The sequence below is a fragment of the Microtus pennsylvanicus genome, chromosome 5, assembly GCF_037038515.1.
Source record: "Microtus pennsylvanicus isolate mMicPen1 chromosome 5, mMicPen1.hap1, whole genome shotgun sequence".
NCBI lineage: Eukaryota > Metazoa > Chordata > Mammalia > Rodentia > Cricetidae > Microtus > Microtus pennsylvanicus.
The window spans coordinates 39,996,541-40,023,919 of NC_134583.1; the positions used below are offsets into that span (position 1 = coordinate 39,996,541).

Genomic DNA, 27,379 nt, shown 5'->3' on the forward strand with positions numbered 1-27,379 from the left:
AGAGTTACCCCAAGGTATTTTATGCTGTTTGTGGCTATCGTGAAAGGTGATATTTCTCTGATTTCCCTCTCTGCTTCCATATCCTTTGTGTATAAGAGGGCAACTGATTTTTTGGAGTTGATCTTGTATCCTGCCACATTACTAAAGGTGTTTATCAGCTGTAAGAGTTCTTTGGTGGAGTTTTTGGGGTCGCTTATGTACACTATCATATCATCTGCAAATAAGGAAAGTTTAACTTCCTCCTTTCCAATTCGAATCCCCTTGATCCCCTTATGTTGTCTTATTGCTATTGCTAGAACTTCAAGCACTATATTGAAGAGGTATGGAGAGAGTGGACAGCCTTGTCGTGTTCCTGATTTTAGTGGGATGGCTTTGAGTTTCGCTCCATTTAATTTGATGTTAGCTGTCGGCTTGCTGTAAATAGCTTTTATTATATTTAGGTATGTCCCTTGTATCCCTAATCTCTCCTTCAATGAAAGAATGGATGAAGAAAGTGTGGAGTATATATACATTAGAGTACTACTCAGCAGTAAAAAACAATGACTTCTCGAATTTTGCATGCAAATGGATGGAAATAGAAAACACTATCCTGAGTGAGGTAACCCAGACCCAAAAAGATGAACATGGGATGTACTCACTCATAATTAGTTTCTAGCCATAAATAAACAACATTGAGTCCATAATTTGTGATCCTAAAGAAGCTAAATAAGAAAGTGAACCCCCCCCCCAAAAAAAACATAGTTATCCTCCTGGATATGGAAAGTAGACAAGATTGCCGAGCAAAAATAGGGATCTTGGGGGTGGGGTGGGGTATGGGTAAGAGGAGATGGGGAGAGAAATGTGAGATGGGGAGGATGGGGGAACTTGGGGAATTGGGATGGTTGGGATAAAGGAAGGATGGTTATGGGAGCAGAGAACCATATATCTTAATTAAGGGATCCAGCTTAGGGTGAGCAAGAGACCTGAACTTAGAGTGCCTCCCAGGTGCCCAGGGCGATGTCTCCAGTTAGTGCCTTGGGCATCTGAGATAAGGAACCTGAAATGTCCCTATCGTATAACCACACTGATGAATATCTTGCGTATCACCATAGAACCTTCATCGGGCGATGGATGGAGATAGAGACAGAGACCCATATTGGAACACCGGAATAAGCTCCCAAGTTCCCAATGAGGAGCAGACGGAGGGAGAACATGAGCAAGGAAGTCAGGACCTTGAGGGGTGCACCCACCCACTGAGACAGGGGGACTGATTTATTGGGAGCTCACCAAGGCCAGCTGGACTGGAACTGAAAAAGCAGGGGATAAAACCGGACTCTCTAAACAATGAGGACTGATGAGAAGCCAAATACAATGGCACTGGGGTTTGATCCTACTTCATGTTCTGGCATTGTGGGAGCTTAGCCAGTTTGGATGCTCACCTTCCTAGACCTGGATGGAGAGGGGAGGACCTTGGACTTTCCACCTGACTGCTCTTCGGTCTGGAGAGGGAGGGGGAAAGGAGTGGGGGGAGTAGGAGTGGAGTGGGAGGAAGGAGAGGGAAATGGGAGGATGGGAGGAGGCAGAATTTTTTTTCCCAAGAAAAAATAAAAAAAAAGTTCAAACTTAAAAAGCACTTTTAAAGAAGATACTTTAGTCAGTGAAACACCCTTGGATTTTGAAGTTACTGACAGAAAAACAATACAAGGGAGCCCTATTTTTGAAGATTTGAAAGAGAGAAAAAGGCAAAATCATGCAACTCTTGAGAGTGGTAGGATTAATCCATGCGAACATGCTTTTGCTTAGTTCCACCATAGGGGCAGGGATTTTTGTGACTCCTAAAGGAGTATTAATATACTCCTCACTGAACATCCCTGTTTGTCTGAGTATTTGGGCCTTGGGTGGCCTGCTGAGCATGATGAATGCTCTTTGTCTTGCAGAGCTGGCAACCACCTTTCCTGTGAGTGGAGCATCTTATTTTTTCCTCAAGAAAACTCTTGGATCCTCTGCTGCTTTTCTGAGTCTTTGGATAAAACTTTTTGTTCATTTACTAGGCATTGGTGCTCAAAGCCTACTAATAGCCAGTTATCTAATTCAACCTTTCTATTCTGGGTGTCCTGCTCCAGAGCTCCCAAAGAAATGTCTGGCTTTGGCTGCTTTGTGGTCATTTGGTATTCTCAGTGCTCGGCAGATGAAAACAGTGGTTCAAGTTCAGACTATCAACAGTCTGATTAAAATAGCTATTCTTTCTCTCATTTCTATAACTGGGATTGTTCTGTTAGTAATTGGAAAAAATGAGAATGTGTCCAGGTTTAAGAATGTTTTGGATGCTGAACTTCCTGATGCCTCACAGATTGTAGAAGCCTTTCTCCAAGTGTACTATTCATATTTAGGAGCATCACTTCTGATCAACATAGCAGGTAAATCTATCCATAATATCTGACACTATGCCATAAGAGTGTGTCTAGAATTTAAATGGAAAAATTTAATATTATTGTTTTATGCTCTGTAAGGAAATGCAATCTTCTCTATAATGTGGGGTTATAAGAAATGTACCCATGAATATTCATTAATGTAGACTTATAAAATTTAGTTTTCTTCCATTCATGCCTTTTATATAAACCTGGGAAAATTAAGAATTTTCAAAAAAATATTGAGATTTTTCTATATTCTTAGTTTTATTTCATGTGATTCCACCACCTTGAAATAAATAATAATTACAAGAAACTGTATTAGTAAGTTCACACTTATACAGTTAACACAGGTCTTAGATATTAATATACTTTACTTCAACTCAAAACTTTGTTCTCTTCCCTGAAATACCCACTATCAACACTATCAAGTTCTTTGTGAGTAGTTGTCACTCTTAGTGTATGTGCATTGAGAACTATAATGTAGCTTCATATATGTATACATATATATGAATAGTAAAATGTCAAATAAATTTTATTCCACTACATTAGTATAGTTACTTAAACATTCTGAAATGACACTTCTCACTATTGTGAGCATGTTAAGTGTCTCTGATATTTTCATACTAGACACAGTGCTATAATGAACATTTTTGAGAATGCAATATTATGTTTTGTAGAACTATAATTCTCATCCAGATTTCAAGGTACCAAAGGAATTTGATAATATTTGCCCATAAATCTGCCTGCAATATCAAAAAAGATTTAAAGAAGGTAACTCATTACTTATCATATAAAGTTTTATTAATTTTTCAATAATTGCTTAAGATACAAAGTGATGAGTTTCATTGTGACATTTTAATACCTGTTTGTTTTAGTTAGGGTTTTTATTGTTGTGATATAAAAACCATGACCAAAAAGCAACTCAAGAAGGAAAGAGTTTATTTCATCTTACAGTTTGTAATCCATCATCTGTGGAAGTCAGGTTGTAATCGGCGTAATAACCAGGCTAGCTTAATATGAAACAGCAAATTTTAATGAAGGGATAGCTTACAACACCAGGGATCCAGTGATGAGCAGGAATACAAAAAAGAGAGCGGCAGGGCTCACGATTCCCAGATTTATATGTAAACATTAGCCAGAGGCGAACATGCACTCTAAGGGGCTGGGCTATCCCTACATCTCCCCTTTTTGTTTAAATAAGACAGAACTAAACTAAATACAACTATATACAATAATAACAAATAATAAATATAACAAACAATATTGAGAACAAAAGTTTTGCTAAACATTCTATCTCAAGGAGTCTAAATAATGTAGAGAGTCACAATTATATAATCTTCAACTCCGTCAAAGATCTGAGAAGGGAATTAATATTACTTAACAAACGAGAGATATCCAAAATGTGCAACAAATGACAGAGACAACTGACTACCTGGGCAATCACCCAAAGGCTCGTTTGCAATGTTGAGTCAACCAACTTTGGCTAAGGCCTAACATAACTGGCATACTATTATTAAAGGCAAGGAACTTTCTTAGAATTATCTTACCCTGTCTTGGCAAGATAAGACAATCCTGTTTCATCCACTTATGGATATTCTGTATCTTTGTCAGTAGTTGAGGTATGGGCTTTTCTTAACCCAAAGGCCAGTTCTGCCAAGAAGACAAGCTCCCGGTGGAGTTTCTTTGATGCTCAACGTTCTCTCGGGAGTAGAGTGGTGTCGCCAGGAGTGAATGTGTCTCGTTGGCAAAGAATTCTAGGTTAGATTAAAGGCCATTTTCTACAGCTCTTTGAAGAGGCTGAAGATTATACTATCTATACTAAATATAATCTCTATGAATCTAAAAGACCTGATTAATTCTCAATACCTATCTAACTTGAAGACTAAGAGAATAAACAACTGTGCAATATATGAAGACAATGATCTTCAACTGTAAACAATGTCATTACATATCAAATGTACATAATATCAGAGGTAGAAATGGACATTGTAATATGGTAAATGTATCAATACAATATAGACAAAGTTATAAGCATACTCTTATACAAAAATAGAGGTAGGAACACTCACATTCAATATTCAATATGTCAATATACAAGAAACAGTACAATTTTCCAAAAACAGTAATTCACAAATACCAATCATCCCATCAAACCAGTTAATCTCCCCCTTTTTTGAAAATATCCCTAATTCCATAAAATATCTCCCCATCCCTTCAACCCTACACCAACCACTAAATGATGTCCCTAACGCTGAGGGCAAACTCTGTTAGGAGAGGGGACATCATCCTCTAATATTGCTTCTAGCTGACATGGGGGCGACATTCTTCTTAGGGGGTCCTGTAAAAGCAAATGATGGTAAAATTTCCAAATTAACCTTTGACCTAAGAAAATTGTAACTAGTCTCTGAGCATTTTGAGAAGGTCCGGCCAGTGTTGTCAAAAATGTGCACCATTCGAAATTGTCTCGTGCAGTTGGTACCAAAAAAACAGGTCTAATTTTAGCGCTTAAAAAAAATTCATGACATCATAAAAACCAGATTGAGTTGATGTCGTGGGGCCCCATCTTCATCTTTAAAGATTACTGTAGGAAAATTTGTTGCTTGTTATGGGAAGTTTAAACATTAACATCAAGAACATATACTGACATATAAAGAAAGACACATATGTGAGGAAAGGCAAAGAAAGTATATCAAGTATATAATTATTCTTATTATGTCCCATTTCATGGCTCCTAACCTGAGACAGAAACTCTGAAATATCTCTTATCAACAGGCTTGGAAATGAAGAGGGACTGAGCCATGGTCCAACTCCAAAACCATCTCTACATATTAATAAAGAAATGTTTGATAAGACATATATATATATATATAATTAATACTTACATTACATATATGTTTTTATTGCCGATCCTTAGTGGGTCGAAACTAGTTTCCATCCATCAGTAATTAAATATTCAGAATCCCTTAAACTCTTTGAAGATGGGTATTTTCCTGTGGAGATAAGAAAAGAACCCTGCCCCAACCTATCTGAATTTCTTACCATCAGTATTATCGCCATCCTTGTGAATGAATTGTTATTTACATTTTCTTAGTGGCTTCTCTTCTTCAAACTGAACCTTTATTAATTTTGCCAGTATCCACAATTTTTCCTCACCTGTGGAGACAAGAGCAAAACCCCTTCCCCAATGCAGCACATCTCCTGGATTCCATTGTGAGGTCAGCACATCCTTGAAATAAACTGGTTGATTTAGTTCAGTAGACTTTTCCATTATCCAATGTCTTTCTGCAGCCGTTGTTCCCTTCTCATTAGCATTGAGAAAACTCAAGGTTAACAAAGCATTATGTAACCTATTTCTGGGGGTGTTTTCCACCTCTTTCTGTTTGTTCAGCATATCCTTTATAGTTCAATTTGATCTTTTTATGACTGCTTGACCTGTAGGATTGTATGGTATACCTGTAACATGCTTGATATTGTAATAATCAAAAAACCATTTCATTTTCCTAGAGACATAAACAGAACTATTATCTGTCTTTATTTCTGTAGGTATACCCATGATAGCCATGACTTCTAATAAATGTGTGATTAGTGAGTCAGCTTTTTCTGAACTTAAAGTTCATTGAAAGCCTGAATAAGTGTCAATGGTGTGATGAACATATTTTAATTTGCCAAATTCTGCAAAGTGGAACACATCCATCTGCCAAATTTCATTCTTTTGGCTGTCCTTTGGATTAGCCCCTGCAGGCAGTGGCATTTGGTTATAGAAAGAGCAAGTAGGGCATTTCTTTACAGTCTCCTTAGCTTGTTGCCATGTAATAGAAAACTCTTTCTTCAAACCTTTGCTTTTAACATGATGTTTTTTATGAAATTCAGAGGCTTGTAGCATACTACCAAACAATAATTGATCAATTTCTGCATTACCTTGTTATAGAGGACCTGGCAGACCCATATGGAATCAGATGTGTGTTATATACATAGGTCAAAGCCTGTTCCTGATCAAATCTTGTACCTGGATAAACAATGAGGTTAGTTCAGTATCATCAGGTATAAATTCACCAGTTTCAATACGTAAAATAACTCTGCGTATTGTGAATCAGTAACTATATTAATAGGTTCTTTAAAATCACTTAGCACCATAAGAATGGCATATAAATCTGCCTTATGGACAGAATCATAAGGACTTTGTTCCACCTTACCCAAGTCTTCTGATTTGTAACCTGCCTTTTGGGATTTATTGACATCAGTATAAAATGTACGAGCTCCAGTTATTGGAGCATCACAGACAATTCGAGGAAGGATCCAAGAAGTTCTCTTTATGAAATTAAGCCTCTTGCTTTTTGGATAATTGTTATTAATGTCTCCCAAAAAATTAGCACAAGCTCTTTGCCATGGTTCATTATCTTCCCATAATTTTTTTAGTTCATCAGCAGTGAAAGGCACTATAATTTCTGCTGGGTCTATGCCTGCTAGTTGACGAAGTCTCAACTTGCCTTTTATAATTAACTCAGAGACTTTTTCCACATATGTTTTCAGTTTCTTACTTGGTTTATGTGGTAAAAAGATCCATTCCAAGATAATATCATCTCTCTGCATTAAAATTCCTGTAGGATAAATTTTTGAGGTTAATATGACGAGAATACAATTGAGCTCTGAATTCTACCTGTACACATGTGCCTGATGTAGTTTTTCCTCAATCATTGTCAGTTCCTTTTCTGCTTCAGCTGTTAATTCTCTGGGATAGTTCAAATCTTTTTCACCATCCAAGGTTTTGTTCAAATGAATTATTAGATCAGGTGTCATCCCAATAGCTGGTCGAAGACTGGAAATGTCTCCTAACAGTCTTTGAAAGTCATTAAGAGTCCGTAGGCGATTTCTCCTAATTTGTGCCTTTTGTGTCTTAATTTTTTGCAAACTTATTTTATAACCTATATAATTAACAGAATCTCCCCTCTGAATCTTTTCAGGAGCAATCTGCAATCCCCATTTAGGCAAAAGTATCTTTATTTCTTCAAACAGTCTTTCCAAGGTATCTATGTTTGAATCGGATAACAAAATGTCGTCCATGTAATAATGTACTATCGATTTGGGAAATTTCTTGTGTATTATTTGCAATGGTTGATTTACAAAATATTGGCAAAGGGAGGGACTGTTCAACATGTCCTGTGAGAGGATGGTCCAGTGGTACCTCCTCGAAGGTTGAGAATTGTTGTAAGTGGGCACTGTGAAGGCAAATTTTTCTCTATCTTCTCTTTGTAAAGGTATAGTGAAAAAACAGTCTTTTAAATCAATAACTATGAGAGGCCATCCTTTTGGTCATAAAGAGGGCAAAGGAATTCCAGATTGCAGAGGGCCCATAGGTTGAATAACCTTGTCAATAGCCCTGAGATCTGTCACCATTCTACATTTACCTGATTTTTTCTTAACCACAAATACAGGAGAATTCCATGGGCTGGTAGATTCTTCTCTATGTCCAGCATCTAATTACTCTTGTACCAGCTGTTCTAAAGCCTGTAACTTTTCCTCAGCTAAAGGCCATTGCTTTGTCCAAATTGGTTTCTCAGTCAACCATTTTAGGGGCAAGGATTTTGGTATCTCTGAAGGGACATCAGTTACTTGTTCTTGTACAGCCCAAATGACTGGTTTTCTCCGTTTGTAATATCTTTTAACATTATTCTCAGAAATATAGGCTCTAGAAGTAGCAGGAATGTTAATTTGGGTATTGCATTGTTGTAATAGGTCACAACCCCATAAATTCACTGCAATATAGGCCATATACAGCCTTAATTTTCCTATTTGTCTCTCTGGCCCTATGCATTCAACCCATCTCGTTCTCTGCCTTACTCAAGATAGCGTTCCAATTCCCAGGAGCTGAACATTTACATTCTGAAGAGGCCAATATTGATGCCAAGATTCTGGAGTAATGATACTTACATCCGCACCTGTGTCCAGCAGGCCAGTAATAAAAATGCCATTTACACACACTCTCAGCTTTGGTCTTTGATCACTTATAGAAGTTTGCCAAAACACATGGAACTCATCTTTCTGATCATTATAGCTGTAACAGTAGGTATGGGGCTTTGTAATTGTCCTCACAAGGCACGTTCTCTGCAGTAACTGGAAATGACTGAACCATGTTTGCCATGGGGGCCTGTGAGGCCCCCCTCTCATGTTTTCCATCTGTATCACGTTGCTTTGTCTATCTCTTGTAGACCTGCATTCATTCATCCAGTGTCTGCCTTTCCCACATCTTCTACATAAACCTGAAGGCTGAGTCCTCCTATTTCTGTTATTTCTAGAAGATGCGTTATTATTATTTCTGAAAATCCATTGTCTACAATTCCTTTTCATATGACCCATTTTGTCACAATTAAAACATTTGGTATTCTGGTGTCTCCTTTTACCATTGGAAATTGCTTCTTCTACCCATGCTTCAGTGCCATAGTCAAATGTATCAATATTCAGTGTTTGCAAGACCCATTCTTCCAAGGGTGCTGATCTGAGTTTTAAAGGCCCCAAGATCCTTTTGCATTCCACATTTGCATTTTCATAAGCCAAAGACTCAATCATTATACGTCTTGCTTCTGGGTCAGATATCCCTATTTGTACAGCCTTAGTTAGTCTTTGTAGAAAGTCACTAAAGGGTTCTCTCTGAACCTGTTTAACTCTGACAAATGATTCCATTCTCTGTCCTGGATCTTGTACCCTGTCCCAAGCCCTTAAGGCTGCTGTAGTAAATGTGGAGAGTGTGTTTTCATCCAAATTAGCTTGCTCCTGAGGGTCAGAAAAGAGCCCTTCACCTAGAATTTTATCTAGGGAAATGTCAATTCCCTTCGCTCTTTCCTGCTGTTCTAAGAGTCTAGCCTCTTGCCTGAATAAGCATTTCCAGTTCAATTGTGGTCCACTCTCAAGTACTGCAGAAGCTAACTGGAGCCAGTCAAAGGGTGTGGCCCTGTTTATTGTGGCCTAAGATTTTAGCATCTCTTTAAAAAAGGAGGGGTGCATCCCCAAAGTAGTCACAGCCTGTTTAATTTCTTTAAGATCATTCATATGGACAGGCTCCCATGTATCTTCCTTGATGACCCTAGGGTTTCTGGAACCAATCACTTTCTCTGTTGTTATCACTAGAAAGGCAGGTAGAGCTGTAGGTAAAGCTTTGTGGGAATTGTCCCAGAGGGATTTACCCAGAGATGGAGTTAAAATTTGCCTTTCTACCCTTTGCTCTTCTTCATCAGAATTTAGAAATTCCTCAATCTTTTCAATTCTATTCACTATTGCCTTCTGCAATGTCTGAATCTCCTGTCCAGAATTATGTTCCAGAGCCTTCATTGAGGATTCTAAAGTATGAAGTTTGTCCATTAGAGTTAACATCTCATCTTTGGATAATGTTCATGGCATAAACTGTGTCTTCTTGAATTGACATTTTTTTTGACAATCTGTCACAGACTTTAGACAAAATATGATTGTCAAATTCAGCAGTTTTGATTCTCTCAGTTAATGTTTCACTTCCTAGAGAAAGGGACTGAAGCTTACGATCCAAATCAGCTGTTCCCTCTTCCATAGTAATGAATTTCTCCTTAATATCAGCCGTTAATGTTTCAGTTCCTACAGAAAGGAACTGAAGCTTACGATCCAAATCAGCTGTTCTCTCTTCCATAGTAATGAATTTCTCCTTAATATCAGCCATTAATGTTTCAGTTCCTACAGAAAGGAACTGAAGCTTATGATCAAAATCAGCTGTTCCCTCTTCCATAGTAATGAATTTCTCTATAATATCAGCCTGTACCTTTTCTAAATTTTGCTCAGTTGATCGAGTCATATTAAACAAAGTTCTGTTCTCTTCTTGGAGAACTTCAAATTGATTCTTGAGAAGATTGTTGTCATTCTCAATTGTTTGTAAGCATTCAACCTCTGCCTTAAGAATCCTGGATTTGTCTCATAAAGACTTTATCATATTTCTATTATCAAACCATATAGTACCAAGGAAAACTATGAATCCCAGAAAGATCCATAGATGTGGGGTGACAGACACTTCTTGTAAAATCTCCCACATGGTACAATCAAAAAAGCTGTTAAAGTCTTGAATGGTAACATTTTCAATCAAATCTTTATTTATTTTTATTTATAAAGGAAAATTTTTTTACCTGTAATGACCGTTTTCTGCCAGCAGATGGTTGTGGTGGCGAAGTGCACGTGAATCCAAATCCACGTGGCAGGAGTCAGAGCCGGTCTGAAAAGTCTACTCACAACCCAAAACTGAAAGTTAACTCTAAGCACCAGGGGGGAGGGCCAGGAAATGGGGCAGAGCCAAGGCAGAACTAAGCCACCCGCAGGGAGGGGATGCAGAGCAGTCATGTGTGTGGAGTGGCATTGTGTACTGATCACACTGTTTACTGCTAGGTGCTGGGGGGGGTCCTGTATACAGAGGTGCTTGCACCACTGTTTCTAGACCCAAGTAAGTCTGGTGGGCAGGGAGGGGTGGGCCCCGCAGGCTATGCCGTGCATGACCAAGTCGCTGTCCTGCCAAACTGTATCTGTATCTCAGACTCGGCACTGGGGCCCGAATAACTTACTAAAAAACAGCGAGGCACCTGGCAGCTGGACTGGAGTGGGGGAAGGGAAAGCAAGCTGGGAGCATGCTGTGAAAGCTAGGGGGCTACACTTACTTGAGCCCAGTTACACTTCCTGAGCTCCGGTTGCTGACTTGCTCACAAAGGCTGGGAAAGATGGAGCTTGCCTCCCTGGCCATGCTGGGGCAGGGGCAAAAAAGCCCGACATTGGTGCGCCAAACTGTAATTGGCGTATTAACCAGGCTAGCTTAATATGAAACAACAAATTTCAATGAAGCGATAGCTTACAACACCAGGGATCCAGCGATGAGCAGGAAATACAAAAAAGAGAGCAGCAGGACTCACGCTTGCCAGATTTATATGTAAACATTAGCCCCAGGCGAACATGCACTCTAAGGGGCTGGGCTATCCCTATATCAGGGCAGGAACCTACAAACACAAATTAATCCAGAGACCATGGAGGAATGCTACTTTGTAGCTTTTTCTTCATTGCTTCCTCATCCTGTTTTCTTACTCAGCACATGACCACAAGCCAAGGGTGGCACTAGCCACAGTCGGTGACCTTCCATATCAACCATCAATCAAAACAATGCACCACAGACTTGTCACATGTCAATCTCTCAATTAAGGTTCCCTCTTCCAAATTCTAGCTTGTTGTCAAGTTGACATTAAACAAGCGAGCACTATATGCCTTGTATTTTGTCATCATTTGGTCCTTTCTCCACTACTTTTCTTTTATTCTCTCTTTCACCTTTTGGATATTTCCCCTTCTTCCTGACCATTATTTTTCTATCACATATATTCTTATTATTCTCCCTTGGCATACTTCCACTTCTGTCATAAATGTTTCTAGGTTTATGACCTATATAAACACACACACACACATGCACACAAACACACACACACTCACACACTCACACACACACACACACACACACACACACACACATATATATATATATATATATATATATATATATATATAATTTTGTTTTTCCTTTAATTGAGTGTAATTATCTCAGTTTTGCCCATAGTTTCCTCCCTCCAGTCCTTTTCAGATAGCCTCCCACCAAACCCTTCAAATGTTTTCTCAAACTCTAACATGGATAGCCACTTTTTCTATAATTATTATTTTATGTAAAATTATTTATGAATATGTTTATTTGTAAATACAACCTGCTGACCTATTTCTGCTGATGGTGTGAATATGATAAAGCTGACTTAATGGAATGAGATTTTTATGTTTTGTTTTTTATTTCATAGACTGCAGCATTGTGAGAATCATTGATGTTAATTTTTTAATGAGTCTATAAAATTTGATAATGAATATATTTTGTCAAGGACTTTTCATCATTGGAACACAATATATTTTTTTTATTGATAAAAGAAGAATAAAGAAAAAAAAACAAATTTCCACCTCCTCCCAGCCTCCCCTTTCCCTCTCCTTCCTCCCACTCTTCTCCCCCTCCTCCCACTCTTCTCCCCCTCCTCCCACCCCTGTCCCCTTCCCCCCACTCCTCTACCCCTCCCTCTCCAGTCCAAACAGCAGTCAGGGTTCACTGCCCTGTGGTAAGTCCTAGGTCCTCCCCCCTCCGTCCATATCTAGGAAGGTGAACATCCAAAGTGGCTAGGCTCCCACCAAGCCAGCAGATTGAGTAGGATCAAAACTGCATGCCATTGTCCTTGGTGTCTCATCAGCCCTCATTGTTCGTCATGTTCAGAGAGTCCAGTTTTATCCCATGCTTTTTTGGTAGTAGTCCAGCTGGCCTTGGTGAGCTCCCAGTAGATCAGCTCCACTGTCTCAGTGGGTGGGTGCACCCCTCGTGGTCCCGACTTCTTTGCTCATGTTCTCCCTCCTTCTGCTCCTCATTGGGACCTTGGGAGCTCAGTCCATTGCTTCAGTGTGGGTCTCTGTCTCTATCTCCATCCATCGCCAGATGAAAGTTCTAGGATGATATGCAAGATATTCGTCAGTATTGCACTAGGATAGGGTCATTTCAGGTTCCCTATCCTCAGCTGCCCAAGGAACTAACTGGGGACCTCAGCTTGGGCACCTGGGAGCCCCTCTAGGGTCAATTCTCCTGCCCACCCTAAAGTGGGTCCCTTAACTAAGAATTGTGGTTCCGTGCTCCCCTATCCAACCTTCCTTTATCCTGATCCTCCTGTTTCCCCAAGTTCCCCCTCCTTCCCTTCTACCTTTTCTCTCTCCATCTCCCCTTACCCCCATCGCACCCCATCCCCAAGATCCCAATTTTCTCCCTGGCAATTTTGTCTACTTCCCTTATCCAAGAGGATAACTATATGTTTTTCCTTGTGTTCACCTTCTTACTTAGCTTCTTTAGGTTCGCCAATTGTAGACTCCGTGACCCCTATTTATGGCTAGAAACCAATTATGAGTGAGTACATCCCATGTTCTTCCTTTTGGGTCTGGGATACCTCACTCAGGATAGTGTTTTCTATTTCCATCCGTTTGCATGCAAAATTCGAGAAGTCATTGTTTTTTACCGCAGCGTAGTACTCTAGTGTGTATATATTCCATACTTTCTTCATCCATTCTTCCATTGAAGGGCATCTAGGTTGTTTCCAGGTTCTGGCTATTACAAATAATACTGCTATGAACATAGTTGAACAAATGCTTTTGACATGTGATAGAGCATCTCTTGGGTAAATTCCCAAGAGTGGTATTGCTGGGTCCAGGGGTAGGTTGATCCCGATTTCCTGAGAAACCGAAACACTGACTTCCACAGTGGTTGCACAAGACTGCATTCCCACCAGCAATGGATGAGGGTACCCCTTCCTCCACAGCCTCTCCAGCAAAGGCTATCCTTGGTGTTTTTGATTTTAGCCATTCTGACAGGTGTAAGATGGTATCTCAAAGTTGTTTTGATTTGCATTTCCCTGATTGCTAAGGAAATTGAGCACGACCTTAAGTGACTTTTGGCCATTTGAACTTCTTCTGTTGAGAATTCTCTGTTCAGTTCAGTGCCCCATTTTTTAATTGGGGTAATTAGCAATTTAAAGTCTAGTTTCTTGAGTTCTCTATCTATTTTGGAGATCAGACCTTTGTCTGTTGTGGGGTTGGTGAAGATCTTCTCCCAGTCAGTGGGTTGCCTTTTTGTCTTAGTGACAGTGTCCTTTGCTTTACAGAAGCTTCTCAGTTTTAGTAGGTCCCATTTATTCAATGTTGCCCTTAATGCCTGTGCTTCTGGGGTTATACCTAAGAAGCGATCACCTGTGCCCATCTGTTGTAGGGTATTTCCCACTTTCTCTTCTATCAGGTTCAGTGTTTTCGGGCTGATAATGAGGCTTTAATCCATTTGGACTTGAGTTTTGTGCACGGTGATAGATATGGGTCTATTTTCATTCTTCTACAGGTTGACATCCAGTTGTGCCAGCACCATTTGTTGAAGATGCTTTCTTTCTTCCATTGTATACTTTTAGCTCCTTTATCGAAAATGAGGCATTCATAGGTTTGTGGGATAAAATCCGGGTCTTCTATACGATTCCATTGGTCGACTTCTCTGTTTTTATGCCAGTACCACCCTGTTTTCATTACTGTAGCTCTGTAATAGAGTTTGAAGTCAGGGATGGTAATGCCTCCAGAAGATCCTTTATTGTATAGGATTGTTTTGGCTATCCTGGGTTTTTTGTTTTTCCATATAAAGTTGATTATTGTCCTCTCCAGATCTGTGAAGAATTTTGATGGGATCTTGATGGGGATTTCATTGAATCTATAAATTGCCTTTGGTAGAATTGCCATTTTTACTATGTTGATCCTCCCAATCCAAGAGCAAGGGATGTCCATCCATTTTTTGGTATCCTCTTCAATTTCTTTCTTCAATGTCTTAAAGTTCTTGTCAAATAGATCTTTCACTTCCTTTGTTAGATTTACTCCAAGATATTTTATGCTGTTTGTGGCTATCCTGAATGGAGAAGCTTCTCTGATTTCCCTCTCTGCTTCCATATCCTTTGTGTATAAGAGGGCAACTGATTTTTTTGGAGTTGATCATGTATCCTGCCACATTACTAAAGCTGTTTATCAGCTGTAAAAGTTCTTTGGTGGAGTGTTTGGGGTCACTTACGTACACTATCATATCATCTACGAATAACGAAAGATTAACTTCTTCCTTTCCAATTCGAATTCCCTTGATCCCATTATGTTGTCTTATTGCTATTGCTAGAACTTCCAGCACTATATTGAAGAGGTATGGCGAAAGTGGACAGCCTTGTCGTGTTCCTGAGTTAAGCGGGATGGCTTTGAGTTTCTCTCTGTTTAATTTGATGTTAGCTGTCGGCTTGCTGTATATAGCTATTATTTTATTTAGGTATGACACTTGTATCCCTAATCTCTCCAAGACTTTTAACATAAATGGATGTTGAATTTTGTCAAATGCTTTTTCAGCATCTAATGAAATGATCATATGTTTTTTTTTCAGTTTATTTATATGCTGGATTACATTGATAGATTTTCGTATGTTGAACCAGCCCTGCATCTCAGGAATGAAGCCTACTTGATCATAATGGATAATTTTTCGGATGTGTTCTTGGATTCAGTTTGCCAGTATTTTGTTGAGGATTTTTGCGTCGATATTCATGAGTGAGATTGGCCTGTAATTCTCTTTTCTGTTTGAGTCTTTTTGTGGTTTTGGTATCAGAGTAACTGTAGCTTCATAAAAGGAATTTGGTAATAACCCTTCTGTTTCTATATTGTGAAATACATTAAGGAGTATAGGTATTAGGTCTTCTTGGAAGTTCTGGTAGAATTCTGCATTGAAACCATCTGGTCCTGGGCTTTTTTTGGTAGGGAGGTTTTTGATAAACTCTTCTAATTCTTCGCGACTAACAGGTCTATTTAGATTGTTCACCTGGTCTTGATTTAACTTTGGTAAATGATATTTATCTAAGAAAGTATCCATTTCCTTTACATTTTCCAGTTTTGTGGCATATGGGCTTTTGTAGTAAGATCTAATGATTCTCTGAATTTCCTCTGTGTCTGTGGTTATGTCCCCCTTTTCATTTCTGATCTTATTAATTTGCAAATTCTCTCTCTGCCGTTTGATTAGCTTGTGTTGGGGTTTGTCAATCTTGTTGATTTTCTCCAGGAACCAGTTTTTTGTTTCATTGATTCTTTGGATTGTTCTCTGTGTTTCTATTTTATTGATTTCAGCCCTCAGTTTGATTATTTCCAGTCTCCTACTCCTCCTAGGTGAGTCTGCTTCTTTTTTTCTAGAGCTTTCAGGTGGGCTGTTAAGTCTCCAATGTGAGCTTTCTCTGTTTTCTTTAAGTGGGCACTTAGTGCTATGAACTTTCCTCTTAGGACTGATTTCATAGTGTCCCATTAGTTTGAGTATGTTGTTTCTTTATTTTCATTGAATTCCAGGAAGACTTTAATTTCTTTCTTTATTTCTTCCTTAATCCAGGTATGGTTCAGTAGTTGGCTGTTCAGTTTCCATGACTTTGTAGGCTTTCCGGGGGTAGCATTGTTGTTGAATTCTAACTTTAATCCATGGTGATCTGATAAGACACAGGTGGTTAGTAATATTTTTCTTTAAATGTGGATGTTTGCTTTGTTACCGACTATGTGGTCGATTTTCGAGAAGGTTCCATGAGCTGCAGACAAGGTGTATTCTTTCCTATTTGGGTGGAATGTTCTATAGATGTCTGTTAAGTCCATTTGCTTCATTACCTCCATTAATTCTCTTATTTCTCTGTTATGTTTCTGTCTGATTGACCTGTACATTGGTGAGAGAGGAGTGTTGAAGTCTCCTACTATTAGTGTGTGCGGTTTGATGGCTGCCTTGAATTTTAGCAATGTTTCTTTTATGTACGTGGGTGCTTTTATATTAGGGGCATAGATGTTTAGGATTGAGACTTCATCCTGATGAACTGTTCCTGTTATGAATATAAAATGCCCCTCTCCATCTCTTCTGATTGATTTAAGTTTGAAGTCAACTTTGTTAGAGATTAGTATGGCCACACCTGCTTGTTTCTTAGGTCCATTTGATTGATAGGCCTTTTCCCAACCCTTTACTCTGAGTAGGTGCCTGTCTTTGTGGTTAAGGTGTGTTTTTTGTAAACAGCAGAATGTTGGATCCTGTTTTCTTATCCAATCTCTTAGCCTGTGCCTTTTTATACGTGAGTTGAGTCCATTGACATTAAGTGATATTAATGACCAGTGGTTGTTAACTCCGGTCATTTTTTTTTTAGTCGTAGAATTTGTGTGTATCCCTTCTTTGGTTTGTGTTGATGAAGGGTCTCTAGATGTCTGAGTTATTGTGGTCATTGTTGGACTCCTTGGTTAGTGATTTTCCTTCTATTACTTTCTGTAAGGCTGGATTTGTGGCTGTATATTGTTTGAATTTGTTTTTATCCTGGAAAATTTTATTTTCTCCATTTATAGGGGACGAAAGTTTGGCTGGTTATAGTAATCTGGGCTTGCATCCATGTTCTCTCAGTTTCTGAAGTACATCTATCCAAGACCTTCTGGCTTTCATGGTTTCCATGTAAAAGTCAGGTGTAAGTCTGATAGGTTTACCTTTGTAAGTAATTTGGCCTTTTTCCTTTGCCGCTCTTAATATTTTTTCCTTATTCTGTATGCTTTGTGTTTAGATAATTATATGGTGAGGGTATTTTTTTTTTGATCCAGCCTATTTGGGGTTCTGTATGCCTCTTGAACCTTCATAGGTACATCCTTCTTCAGGTTGGGAAAGTTTTCTTCTATAATTTTGTTAAGTATATTTTCTGGACCATTGAGCTGCACTTCTCCTTCTTCTACTCCTATTATTCTTAGGTTTGGTCTTTTTATTGTGTCCCATATTTCCTGAATGTTTTGTGATGAGAGTTTGTTGGACTTGCTGTTTTCTTTGATCATAGTGTTTATTTTCTCTATGGTATCTTCAGAATCTGAGAGTCTTTCTTCTATCTCTTGTATTCTGCTGGTTATGCTTGTTTCTGTAGTCTCTATTCGTTTACCTAGATTTTCCATGTCCAGCTGGCCCTCTGTTTGTGTTTTCTTCTTTGCCTCCATTTCAGTTTTCAAGTCTTGAACTGTTTCCATTATCTGTTTGATTATTTTTCCTTGGTTTTCTAGGGTATCATTCACTGATTTATTCAATTCTTCAAACTTTCTGTTATATTTCTCATCCATTTCTATAAGGGCGTTTTTTATATGCTGTTTAAGGGCGTCAATCACTTTCATGAAGTCAATCTTTTCTTCTTCTTGATTAAGGTGTTCATGTCCTTCCATTGTGAGGTCGCTGGTTTCTGGTGGCTTCATGTTGCTTTTCAGTTTGTTGGGCGAATTCTTGCCTTGGCGTCTGCCCATCTCTTCTTCCAAATGCTCCCTTATGGATCTTTTTTTACAAGATCAGGTCTCCTTGCCTACCCAACGTGGCCTCCCCAATGTTGGCTCTCCTGGCACCAAGGGATCAGGTCTCCGTGCCCAACCCTGGCTCGTCCCAACGCTGGTTCTCCTGGGGCCAAGAGATCAGGCCTCTGTGCTAGTTGGGCAGCTCGCAAACAAAGTGCCTACCCTGCTTGGTGCAGGCAGGCCACAGAAACAAAGGAACTGCAGCCCGCCCGGGCGCCCCGAAGACTGGGACCCAGCGCCCAATGCCACGCGCCGAAAGAGGGCGGTGGGGCTGAAGTAGGGAGAGCTCTGGACGGAAGCTGGGTGTGCCAGGAAGAAAGTGGCAGTACCCAGGGAATAGAGGTCCTGCAGAGAGCCCAAGAAGTACAGGAGGCCAAGGAACCCCCGAGCTCCCCATCCCCGGCTGGCACCGCGGGCCAGAAACTCACCCCAATGCTGGTTCTCCTGGGACCCAGAGATCAAGCCTCCGTGCTGGTTGGGCAGCTCGCAAACAAAGCGCCTACCCTGCTTGGTGCAGGCAGGCCACAGAAACAAAGGAACTGGAGCCCGCCTGGGCACTTCGAGGACTGGGACCCAGCGCCCAATGCCTCACGCTGAGAGAGGGCGGTGGGGCCAAAGTGGGGAGGGCTCTGGACGGAAGCTGGGTGGGCCAGGGAGAAAGAGGCAGTACCCAGGGAATAGAGGTCCTGCAGGTAGCCCAAGAAGGACAGGAGGCCAAGGGACCCCCGAACTCCCCATCCCCGGCTGGCGCCGCGGGCCAGAAACTCACCCCAATGCTGGTTCTCCTGGGGCCGAGAGATCAGGCCTCCGTGCTGGTTGGGCAGCTCGCAAACAAAGCGCCTACCCTGCTTGGTGCAGGCAGGCCACAGAAACAAAGGAACTGGAGCCCGCCGGGGTGCCCCAGGACTGGGACCTAGCGCCCAGACAGGCTGGGCTGGGCAATGCCACCTGCCAAAAGAGGGCGGGGGGGGGGGGCGAAGTGGGGGGGTGGCTCTGGACGGAAGCTGGGTGTGCCAGGAAGAAAGAGGCAGTACCCAGGGAATAGAGGTCCTGCAGAGAGCCCAATAAGTACAGGAGGCCAAGGGACCCCCGAGCTCCCCATCCCCGGCTGGCGCCGCGGGCCAGAAACTCACCCCAACGCTGGTTCTCCTGGGACCCAGAGATCAGGCCTCCATCCACAATATATTTTTTAAATTTCAAATGAAGTCCACTCTAACTCCATCAACTCAAACTCTTTCACAATCATACCAACAATTTTAGTTCCACTTCATCTAATTTGTTTCTCAATCCACTACAAATTCATCTTAGTAGTATTTCCAATGTATACATCTGGCCCTACATAGAAACATTGTCAGCCTATAGTGGTCCATCTCCAAAGTACAGTCATGGAATCTTCCTCCAGCAAGAGTTGTTAATAGGTCTTCTGATAGAGGCAGTGTTTCCTGAGACTCACACACATCAATTCAGAGAGATTCTTATGTAGGTCTTGTGTACGTAGAAACAGCTGCTGCAAATTCATGTTTTCAAGGTTTCTCTCATGACTTGAAAACACTGTTTCCTCTATTATCTCTGACTCTTACACTCTTTCTTTCTCTACCCCCTTCCATGATGATCCCTAAGACATTGAGGGGAGGTCTGATATGGATATCTTATTTATGGCTAAACTTACCATAATCTCTTACTTTCTACTCTTTGATAAATGTGGGTTACTGTACTAAACACTATATACTGCAACAAAAAGTTTTTTATTATGAAGGTTTAGAGTGACACTAATATATGTTTATAATGGTATAAGATTCACCATAATACTATGTCCATTTATGTGAATAATAGGAAAAAGTTTTTTTCTAAACCTATGATTGTACCTTAACATTGACTCTTGGCCTAGTTAACTAACAGTATGAGGCACAAATTTCATCTTAAGATGTGGGCCTTATATACAATTATAAAGTAGTTGGTTACTGTCAAAACATTTGTGTTACTGTTATACTAATGGTCCTCTCCTTCCAGGCCTATTATTATAGCTGGCAAGGCATACAACTGGGTAAAATTGATGATTATTTTTGGCCTCTGCTAGAATGATTAGCATATTCTGCAGTATAAAACTATAGAGTGAGAATAATGTTTTCAAGTCAGTACAAGCTTGATTTCTTGTACTATGACATGTGACTCAAGCATATTGTGTCTTCAGCAATGTAATCTTACCACCAAATACCAGAGGATAACCAGGAGTAATAATAGTAGCCTGCATTTTTTAAGGACTCTAAGAGAACTTACTGATTAACAACTTTAAGAAAGCATTCTGCAACTGAAAAGGGGCTTTTGTTTAATAGTCTTTGACATCTAGGAAAGGGGTTATCCCCTTGAAAATTGTAACTCCATTAAAACTGTTTAATATGGATATACATTTATATATTTAAGAAGCTTCTACAGTTATGTTCAATATGGGTTTTTTCAAAAATCTTTACTATTATAATTACTCTTTCCTTTTTCCTCTCACATTTTCACCCATCCTGTGTCTAACTTTACCATCTTTGCTCCATTAGACATACTGCTTTTCCCATTTATGCCACTATTTTCTGCTATCTTCATTGCACTGAAACTCTACTCTTGGCTCCCTTCTTTCTTCCTATGTATCTTTCTGAATTCTTAATCAAAAAGCAGGTGTGCACTAACATCTGGTCCTCTATCAATTCCATTGATCAATACCATCTGAATTTTTTATTGCAATATCTCTGTAGTACATTTTGAAAACAGGATTAATGACACATCCAGAAATTATCTTCTTGCTCAGGATTATTTTAGCTATTTTGAGCATTTGTTATTTGTTCTGAACTAGGGAATTAATTCTCACATATGTAACAGAAAGGGAGTCAGCTACAGTGAAAAAAATTACAGCAAAGGACAGCCACTTTATTCACTAAGCAATACGCCAAAAAGGCTTGCTTTTTGGTTTAGTCTTTACCAGATCCCTTGGTTCTGATAAGTAGCTTGTGAAAAGATGAATGAGCAATTAACTATATCATGTTGCAGTTTGTAGCAAAAATTGTTTCTCAAAAGCAGGCAAAAAGTCATAGACTGCCCCTGATCACACTGGTAGAAGCTCCACAAGAATATCAAGATACAAGACCATAACACTCACAACACACATGCAGATGACCTGGATCAAATATATACAGACTTCCTAGTTGTCAGTTAAGTCTCTGTGAACGTCTACAAACCATGACTAGTTTATTTTGAGGACCATGTTCTTGAGACCTCTGGCCCCTAATATTCTCCCTCCCGTTCTTCAGCAGGTTTTCCTGAGCTCTGCCTAATGTTTGGCTGTATTATTGATTGTAGGTTTCTGTATCTGTTCCTATCAGCTGTTAGATAAAGCTTGTCTGATGTCAATTATTCTAGGCACAAGTCTATAACTAGAGCAGAATAGCAATAGGAATCATTAGCATTTTATGCCAGTCATGTTTGGTTCTGAGCTACCTAGCCTCTGGTTTCTGTCTCTCCAGGTGTTTTTAGTGATGGGATACTCTCCTCTGATGGGTCTCAATTTGGAACAGATATTGATTGGTCATTTCCACAAGTACTATTCCACCTTTACAGCAGCACAAATTGTAGGTTGAAGGTTTTGTGTGTTGGTTGGTGTCCCTATTCCTCCACTGGTTACAGAAGATGAACATTTCCAGATCTGTATTTCCCGTTACTAGGAGGCTCTACTATGGATCACCTCTGTAGGAGGCTTTGCTATGGGTCACCTCTGTAGACTTCAAGAAGTTTCCATTGCACTTAGTTTCTATTTTGCTCCCCAAATATTCCCTAACTCTAGTTGTCTTTGCAATTATTCATGTTGTTCAGGACATTCAGAAAAAGACAGTTCCTCCAGAATGTAAGTTTAGGTTCACTGGCATCAGGGAGAAAGAGTTTCTGTGAAATGAACCATAAATAGCTGAACAAAGCTTTATTTATTGTTAAGCAAAGTTTTATTGGGGGGATAAAACAAGTTTCTCATACCAAAATCCTTTTGATACATATGTTGTCTGAAGGAAATCACCACATCCCTTCAATTCTAGTCTTGATTGTGTATTGTTTGTAGTGCCTAATAATTTAAGGTGCTCCAGGTGTGCCAGGATAGTCTTGTGACCATTGCCATGCAACAGATGGAAAGCGTCCTAAGAAAAGCAACCCTACAAATCACAGAAGATAATCAATGGTTGCTAAAAGTTCTTCAAGGTCTATGTTCCTCCAACAACTATTGCATTCTAATGTTACCATAGATACTATGAGAAAAAAACTATTCCGTTCTAGTGTTTACCCTTGATTCAATGAATCTACTAGATTTGTACTACATTTATCCCATTTGTTTAGGCTATGTTAATTATATTGAAGATTATGCAGTCACACCATGAAGACAGCCTCCTATGTATTGTATTGACTCATAGTCTTATATAGATAAATCAGAATAAATTTTCTCTCCTTCTAGCCATTTTTTATTGATTTTTTATTGATCTCTACATTTTTCTCTGCTCCCCTGCCTTCCTCTCCCCTCCCTCCTTCAACCTTCCCCTTAGGCCCCCATACTCCTAATTTACTGAGGAGATCTTGTATTTTTCTACTTCCCATGTACATTAGATCTATGTATGTCTCTCTTGGTGTCCTCATTGTTGTCTAGGTTCTCTGGGATTGTGGTTTGTAGGCTGCTTTTCTTTGTTTTATGTTTAAAAAACCACCTATGAGGGAGTACATGTGATAGTTGTCAATTTGATTATTTCCTGCCATCTAGTTTCCTTAGGTGAGTTTGATTCTTTTTGTTCTAGTTTTCAAATGTTCTGTTAATTCACTAGTGTGGGATTTTTTCAGCTTTTTTATGTAGGCATTTACTGCTATTGACTTCGCTCTTAACTCTGCTTTTATTGTGTACCATAATAAATTTGGGTATGTTGTGTGATCATTTTCATTGAATTTTAGGAAGTCTTTAATTTCTCCCCTTATTTCTTCTTTGACTCATTGATGAGTTAGGTGAGAATTGTTTAATTTCCATGTGTTTGTGGTTTTTCTCGAATTGCTGTTGACTTCTAGTTTTAAACCATGGTGATTTGATAAGGTATATTGGGTTATTCCAATATTTTGTATTTGTTGATGTTTTGTTACTGAGTTTGTGGTCAATTTTTGAGAAGTTTCTATAAGGTGCTGAGAAGAAGGTATATTCTTTTCTGTTTGGATGGAATATTCGATAGATGTCTGTTAAGTCTATTTGAGTCATAACATGTGTCTTATTTCTCTGTTATTTTTTTTGTCTGACTGACCAGTCAACAGGGGAGTGTTGAAGTCTCCCACTATTAGTGTGTGTGGTTTAATGTATGATTTAAGCTTTAGAAGTGTTTCTTATACATATGAGGGTACCCTTGTATTTTGGACATAGATGTTCAGTATTTTCCTCTTGATGGATTTTTCTTGTGACTAATATGAAATGACCTTCTTTGTCTCTTTTGAATGATTTTAGCTTGAAGTCCATTATGTTAGATACTAGAATAGCTACACCTGCTTGTTTCTTAAGTCCAAGTGGTTGGTATAGTTTTTCTCAATCCTTTACTCTGAGATGATATTTGTCTTTGAGTTTGAGATGTGTTTCTTATATGCAGAAGATAGATTCTGTTATCATATCCAGTCTGTTAGCCTGTGCCTTTTTATAGGTGAATTGAGTCATTTACATTAAGGGATATTAATGACCAGTGGTTACTATCTCCTGTTAATTTAGTTTTCATTGTTGGTGACATTAATTTGCATGTTTTTCACTTCTTTGGTATTTACTGCTATGAGACCATCAATTGTCCATGTTTTTGTTAGTGTAGCCAACTTACTTGGGTTGGAGTTTTCCTTCTAGTATTTTGTGTAGGGATGGGTTTATCGATAGGTATTGGTGAAATCTAGTTTTGTCATGAAATATCTTGTTTTGTCCTTCTATCATGATTGAAAGTTTTTCTGGGTATAGTAGTCTGGGCTGGAATCCATGGTTTCTTAATGCTTGATCATGACCTTCTGGCTTTCATTGTCTCCAATGAGAAGTCAGGTGTAATTCTGATAGGTCTACCTTTATATATTATTTGCCCTTTTTCCTTTGAAGCTCTTAATATTCTTTCTTTACTCTGTATGTTTACTGTTTTGATTATTATGTGGTGAGAGAACTTTTTTTGGATCCAGTCTATTTGGTGTTCTGTAAGCTTCTCGTATCTTCATAGGCATATCTTTCTTTGGGTTGGAAATGTTTTCTTCTATGATTTTTGTTAAATATATTTTATGTGCTTTTGAGTTGAACTTTTTCTCCTTCTTCTAGACGTATTATTCTTAGATTTGGCCCTTTTATGGTGTCCCATATTTCCTGGACATTTTGTGTTAAGGTTTTGTTAGATGTAATGTTTTCTTTAACTGTTAGACTATTTCCTTTATTGTATCTTTAGCACCTACTTTGGCCTAGGTTCCAGGTTCTTGCCTATTTTCTTTGATGTCCCAGGACAATTTCTGGACCCACAAAGATCCTGGCTCAGTCCTACTTTCTCTGAGTTTCCAGACTCATGCCTAGCCCTGCAGAAATTTCTGGTTCCTGCCTACATCCTCTCAGAGGTCCCAGATTCATGCACAGACTGGCAGATATCCTTGCTCAGGCCTAGCTCCTGGGAGGTCCTAGATTCACATCAACTCCCTTGAAGGTCCCAGATTCACGACTGGACCCTCAGCGGTCTCTGGCTTTGGCTCAGTCTCTCAGTAGTTATTTCCCTGTACCTGTTCTGGTGCAGATTGGATCAGGTTGCTGGCTTAGTCCAGAATACATTTTAATTTAGTAAAATGACTAAAGCAAAATCTATAAATAATTGCTTAAATTAGAAATATATTAAATGATGGATAGGACTGAATAAATCTAAGTTATCTATAATGCTTACCATAATATCTATCACAAGTACATCTGGTAACTTATTGTAAAAAGGTCCCTTAATTTCTTGTTGTAAATCATAGATCATCTGACAAGAATTAGGATAACTCAACAAATGCATTTTAAACTTTTCTTATTCATACTTGCTTTCATTATATCATAAAGATATAATGCATAGGTAAAATATACTAATCACATTTTAATTTAATTTGCTCTCATTCAACGTCTCTCATTGATCTCCGAGTAAGATTACAGTTTATCCCAAATCAACTTTTTCTTTAACTACCACAATATCTATTCTATTCTGCTGAGTCCAAAGCTCTGCAGAATGCTTATGGCAGTTTTTATAAATTCAGTCATCTAAATTTCCTTATATTAGGCCAATCCAGCAGTCTCAGTCATAGCATTCCAAGCAATTATTCATATAACTGTGCCTACAATCAGTCCAGTTCCTATTATTATTCTTTTAGTGAGTTTCTGGACTAGAATCATCATAGGTGACTTTTATCATCGTCTCAACAATTTCAGTGAAATCAAATCTTACTCTAAAAATATATAATTTTTTGAAGTTAAATCTAATGTTATACTAGAATTAATCCAAGAATAAAGAGTATAGCATTCACAAGTGATACTATAGTTATTAGGATGACATTGTATAGGCCCTTTCAATAATATATGGTGGTACAAATGCTACAAAATTATTACATCAATTTAATCTAATGGACAAAATACATTTACAATAATTAATATTTAACCTCCTTTCTGTGCTTTGGGACTCTTGCTAATTTACCAAATTCCTCTTATGTAAATTTCCAAATTGCAAGATAGGACATGAAATCCAACTCTGTAACATGGAATAGATTCATCAACATTAGAACTAATTCTCCAAGTTCTACACAAATAATACTTTTGCCATCTGAATTCTGAGTGAGAAAATTTTTCTGAGGGAAGTTATAAGGGCACCATTGACTTCTACTTAGGAGATATTAAAAAGACAAGAGTTCTCACTTTTACATTGTTGTCAAGGTGTCAGTCAGATTTCTTGTTGGTAAGTCACATCTCACAAAATAGCAGAATTTTGGAAAGTATAACATTTATCTTCTGTCCTCTAAAACCAAATGAGTGAAGCATATAAAATTTACCATGAAAATTCTGGGTAGTTTAACTATACCTAAGTAAATTTGAAAGGTTACACTTAAACAGTGAGTTCCTTGACCCGTATAAATAGGAATTCTTTGCACTGCCAAAGTATAATTTGTAAATTTCTTATCCTCTTTTTTAGGCCTACCAGGTCCTCTGTGGCTGTAAGGACTAGTTAGGTAGCCAAGAAGATTCATTGACTTCAACAGAAATAACCCTATCTCCCCAAATTAGCCATTTGTTAATTGAAGGCTTAGGAATATAATGCAAGTTAATATGATTGGTTCCTGTTACCTGTACAGTTATAACAGAAAGCAAAGAGGTTACAACAAGTTACAACAACTGTACCTGTACAGTTACAACAAGGAGCAAAGGTGTAGCATTTATAAGTTTCCTATCCAGCTAAATTCTTGCTTCCCCCTTTTCAGAGAATTACTTAAACTCTTTCTAAGTAGGAAGATCAGTCATCTGCTTCAAGGCTTCCTGTATCTCTTTCTTCTTAAAGTTATGTTATCCATGTCAATAACAAGAGACTTCTCTTGTTCAGGTTGAAGGATTTATTTGTTTCAATGATATCCACAACTTCCAATATTCTTCAGAAACAGAAACATAACCTCAATACCATTGTGACACCTTTCATGGTATCCATTTTGATGTCAAAATATCCTGGTACTGCACATGCTGAATGAACTCATCAGTTTTTTCCATGCTCTAATGCCTTTCAGCAGCTGTTATCCCTGCTTCAATATCTATTAAAATTTAAAGTTAGTAGAGAATTATATAAGCTATCTCTAAGAGTGCTCATATTCTCCTTTTGTTTTATAAGCATCCCTCTTAAAATGTGGTAACAATTGTTTGTCTGTAGAATTATATGACATTCTTTTAATAATGTGATTTGCATTACAATGTACAAAAATTATTTCTTCTCACTGAAAATATAATTAAGAGAACTGTGAGGTTGAATTTGTATTGGTATACTTATTATACTATTTAC

General features: G+C 38.8%; 1 protein-coding gene across 1 annotated transcript in view; it reads left to right on the forward strand.

The window, feature by feature from the left end:
- Nucleotides 1-1,729: 1,729 nt before the first annotated feature.
- Nucleotides 1,730-27,379, forward strand: part of LOC142851246 (solute carrier family 7 member 12-like) — a 41,661-nt gene continuing 16,011 nt past the window's right edge. The window contains exon 1 of the mRNA XM_075975138.1: nucleotides 1,730-2,396. Coding sequence (XP_075831253.1) covers nucleotides 1,730-2,396 — 667 coding nt within the window. The remainder of the gene's footprint in view (nucleotides 2,397-27,379) is intronic.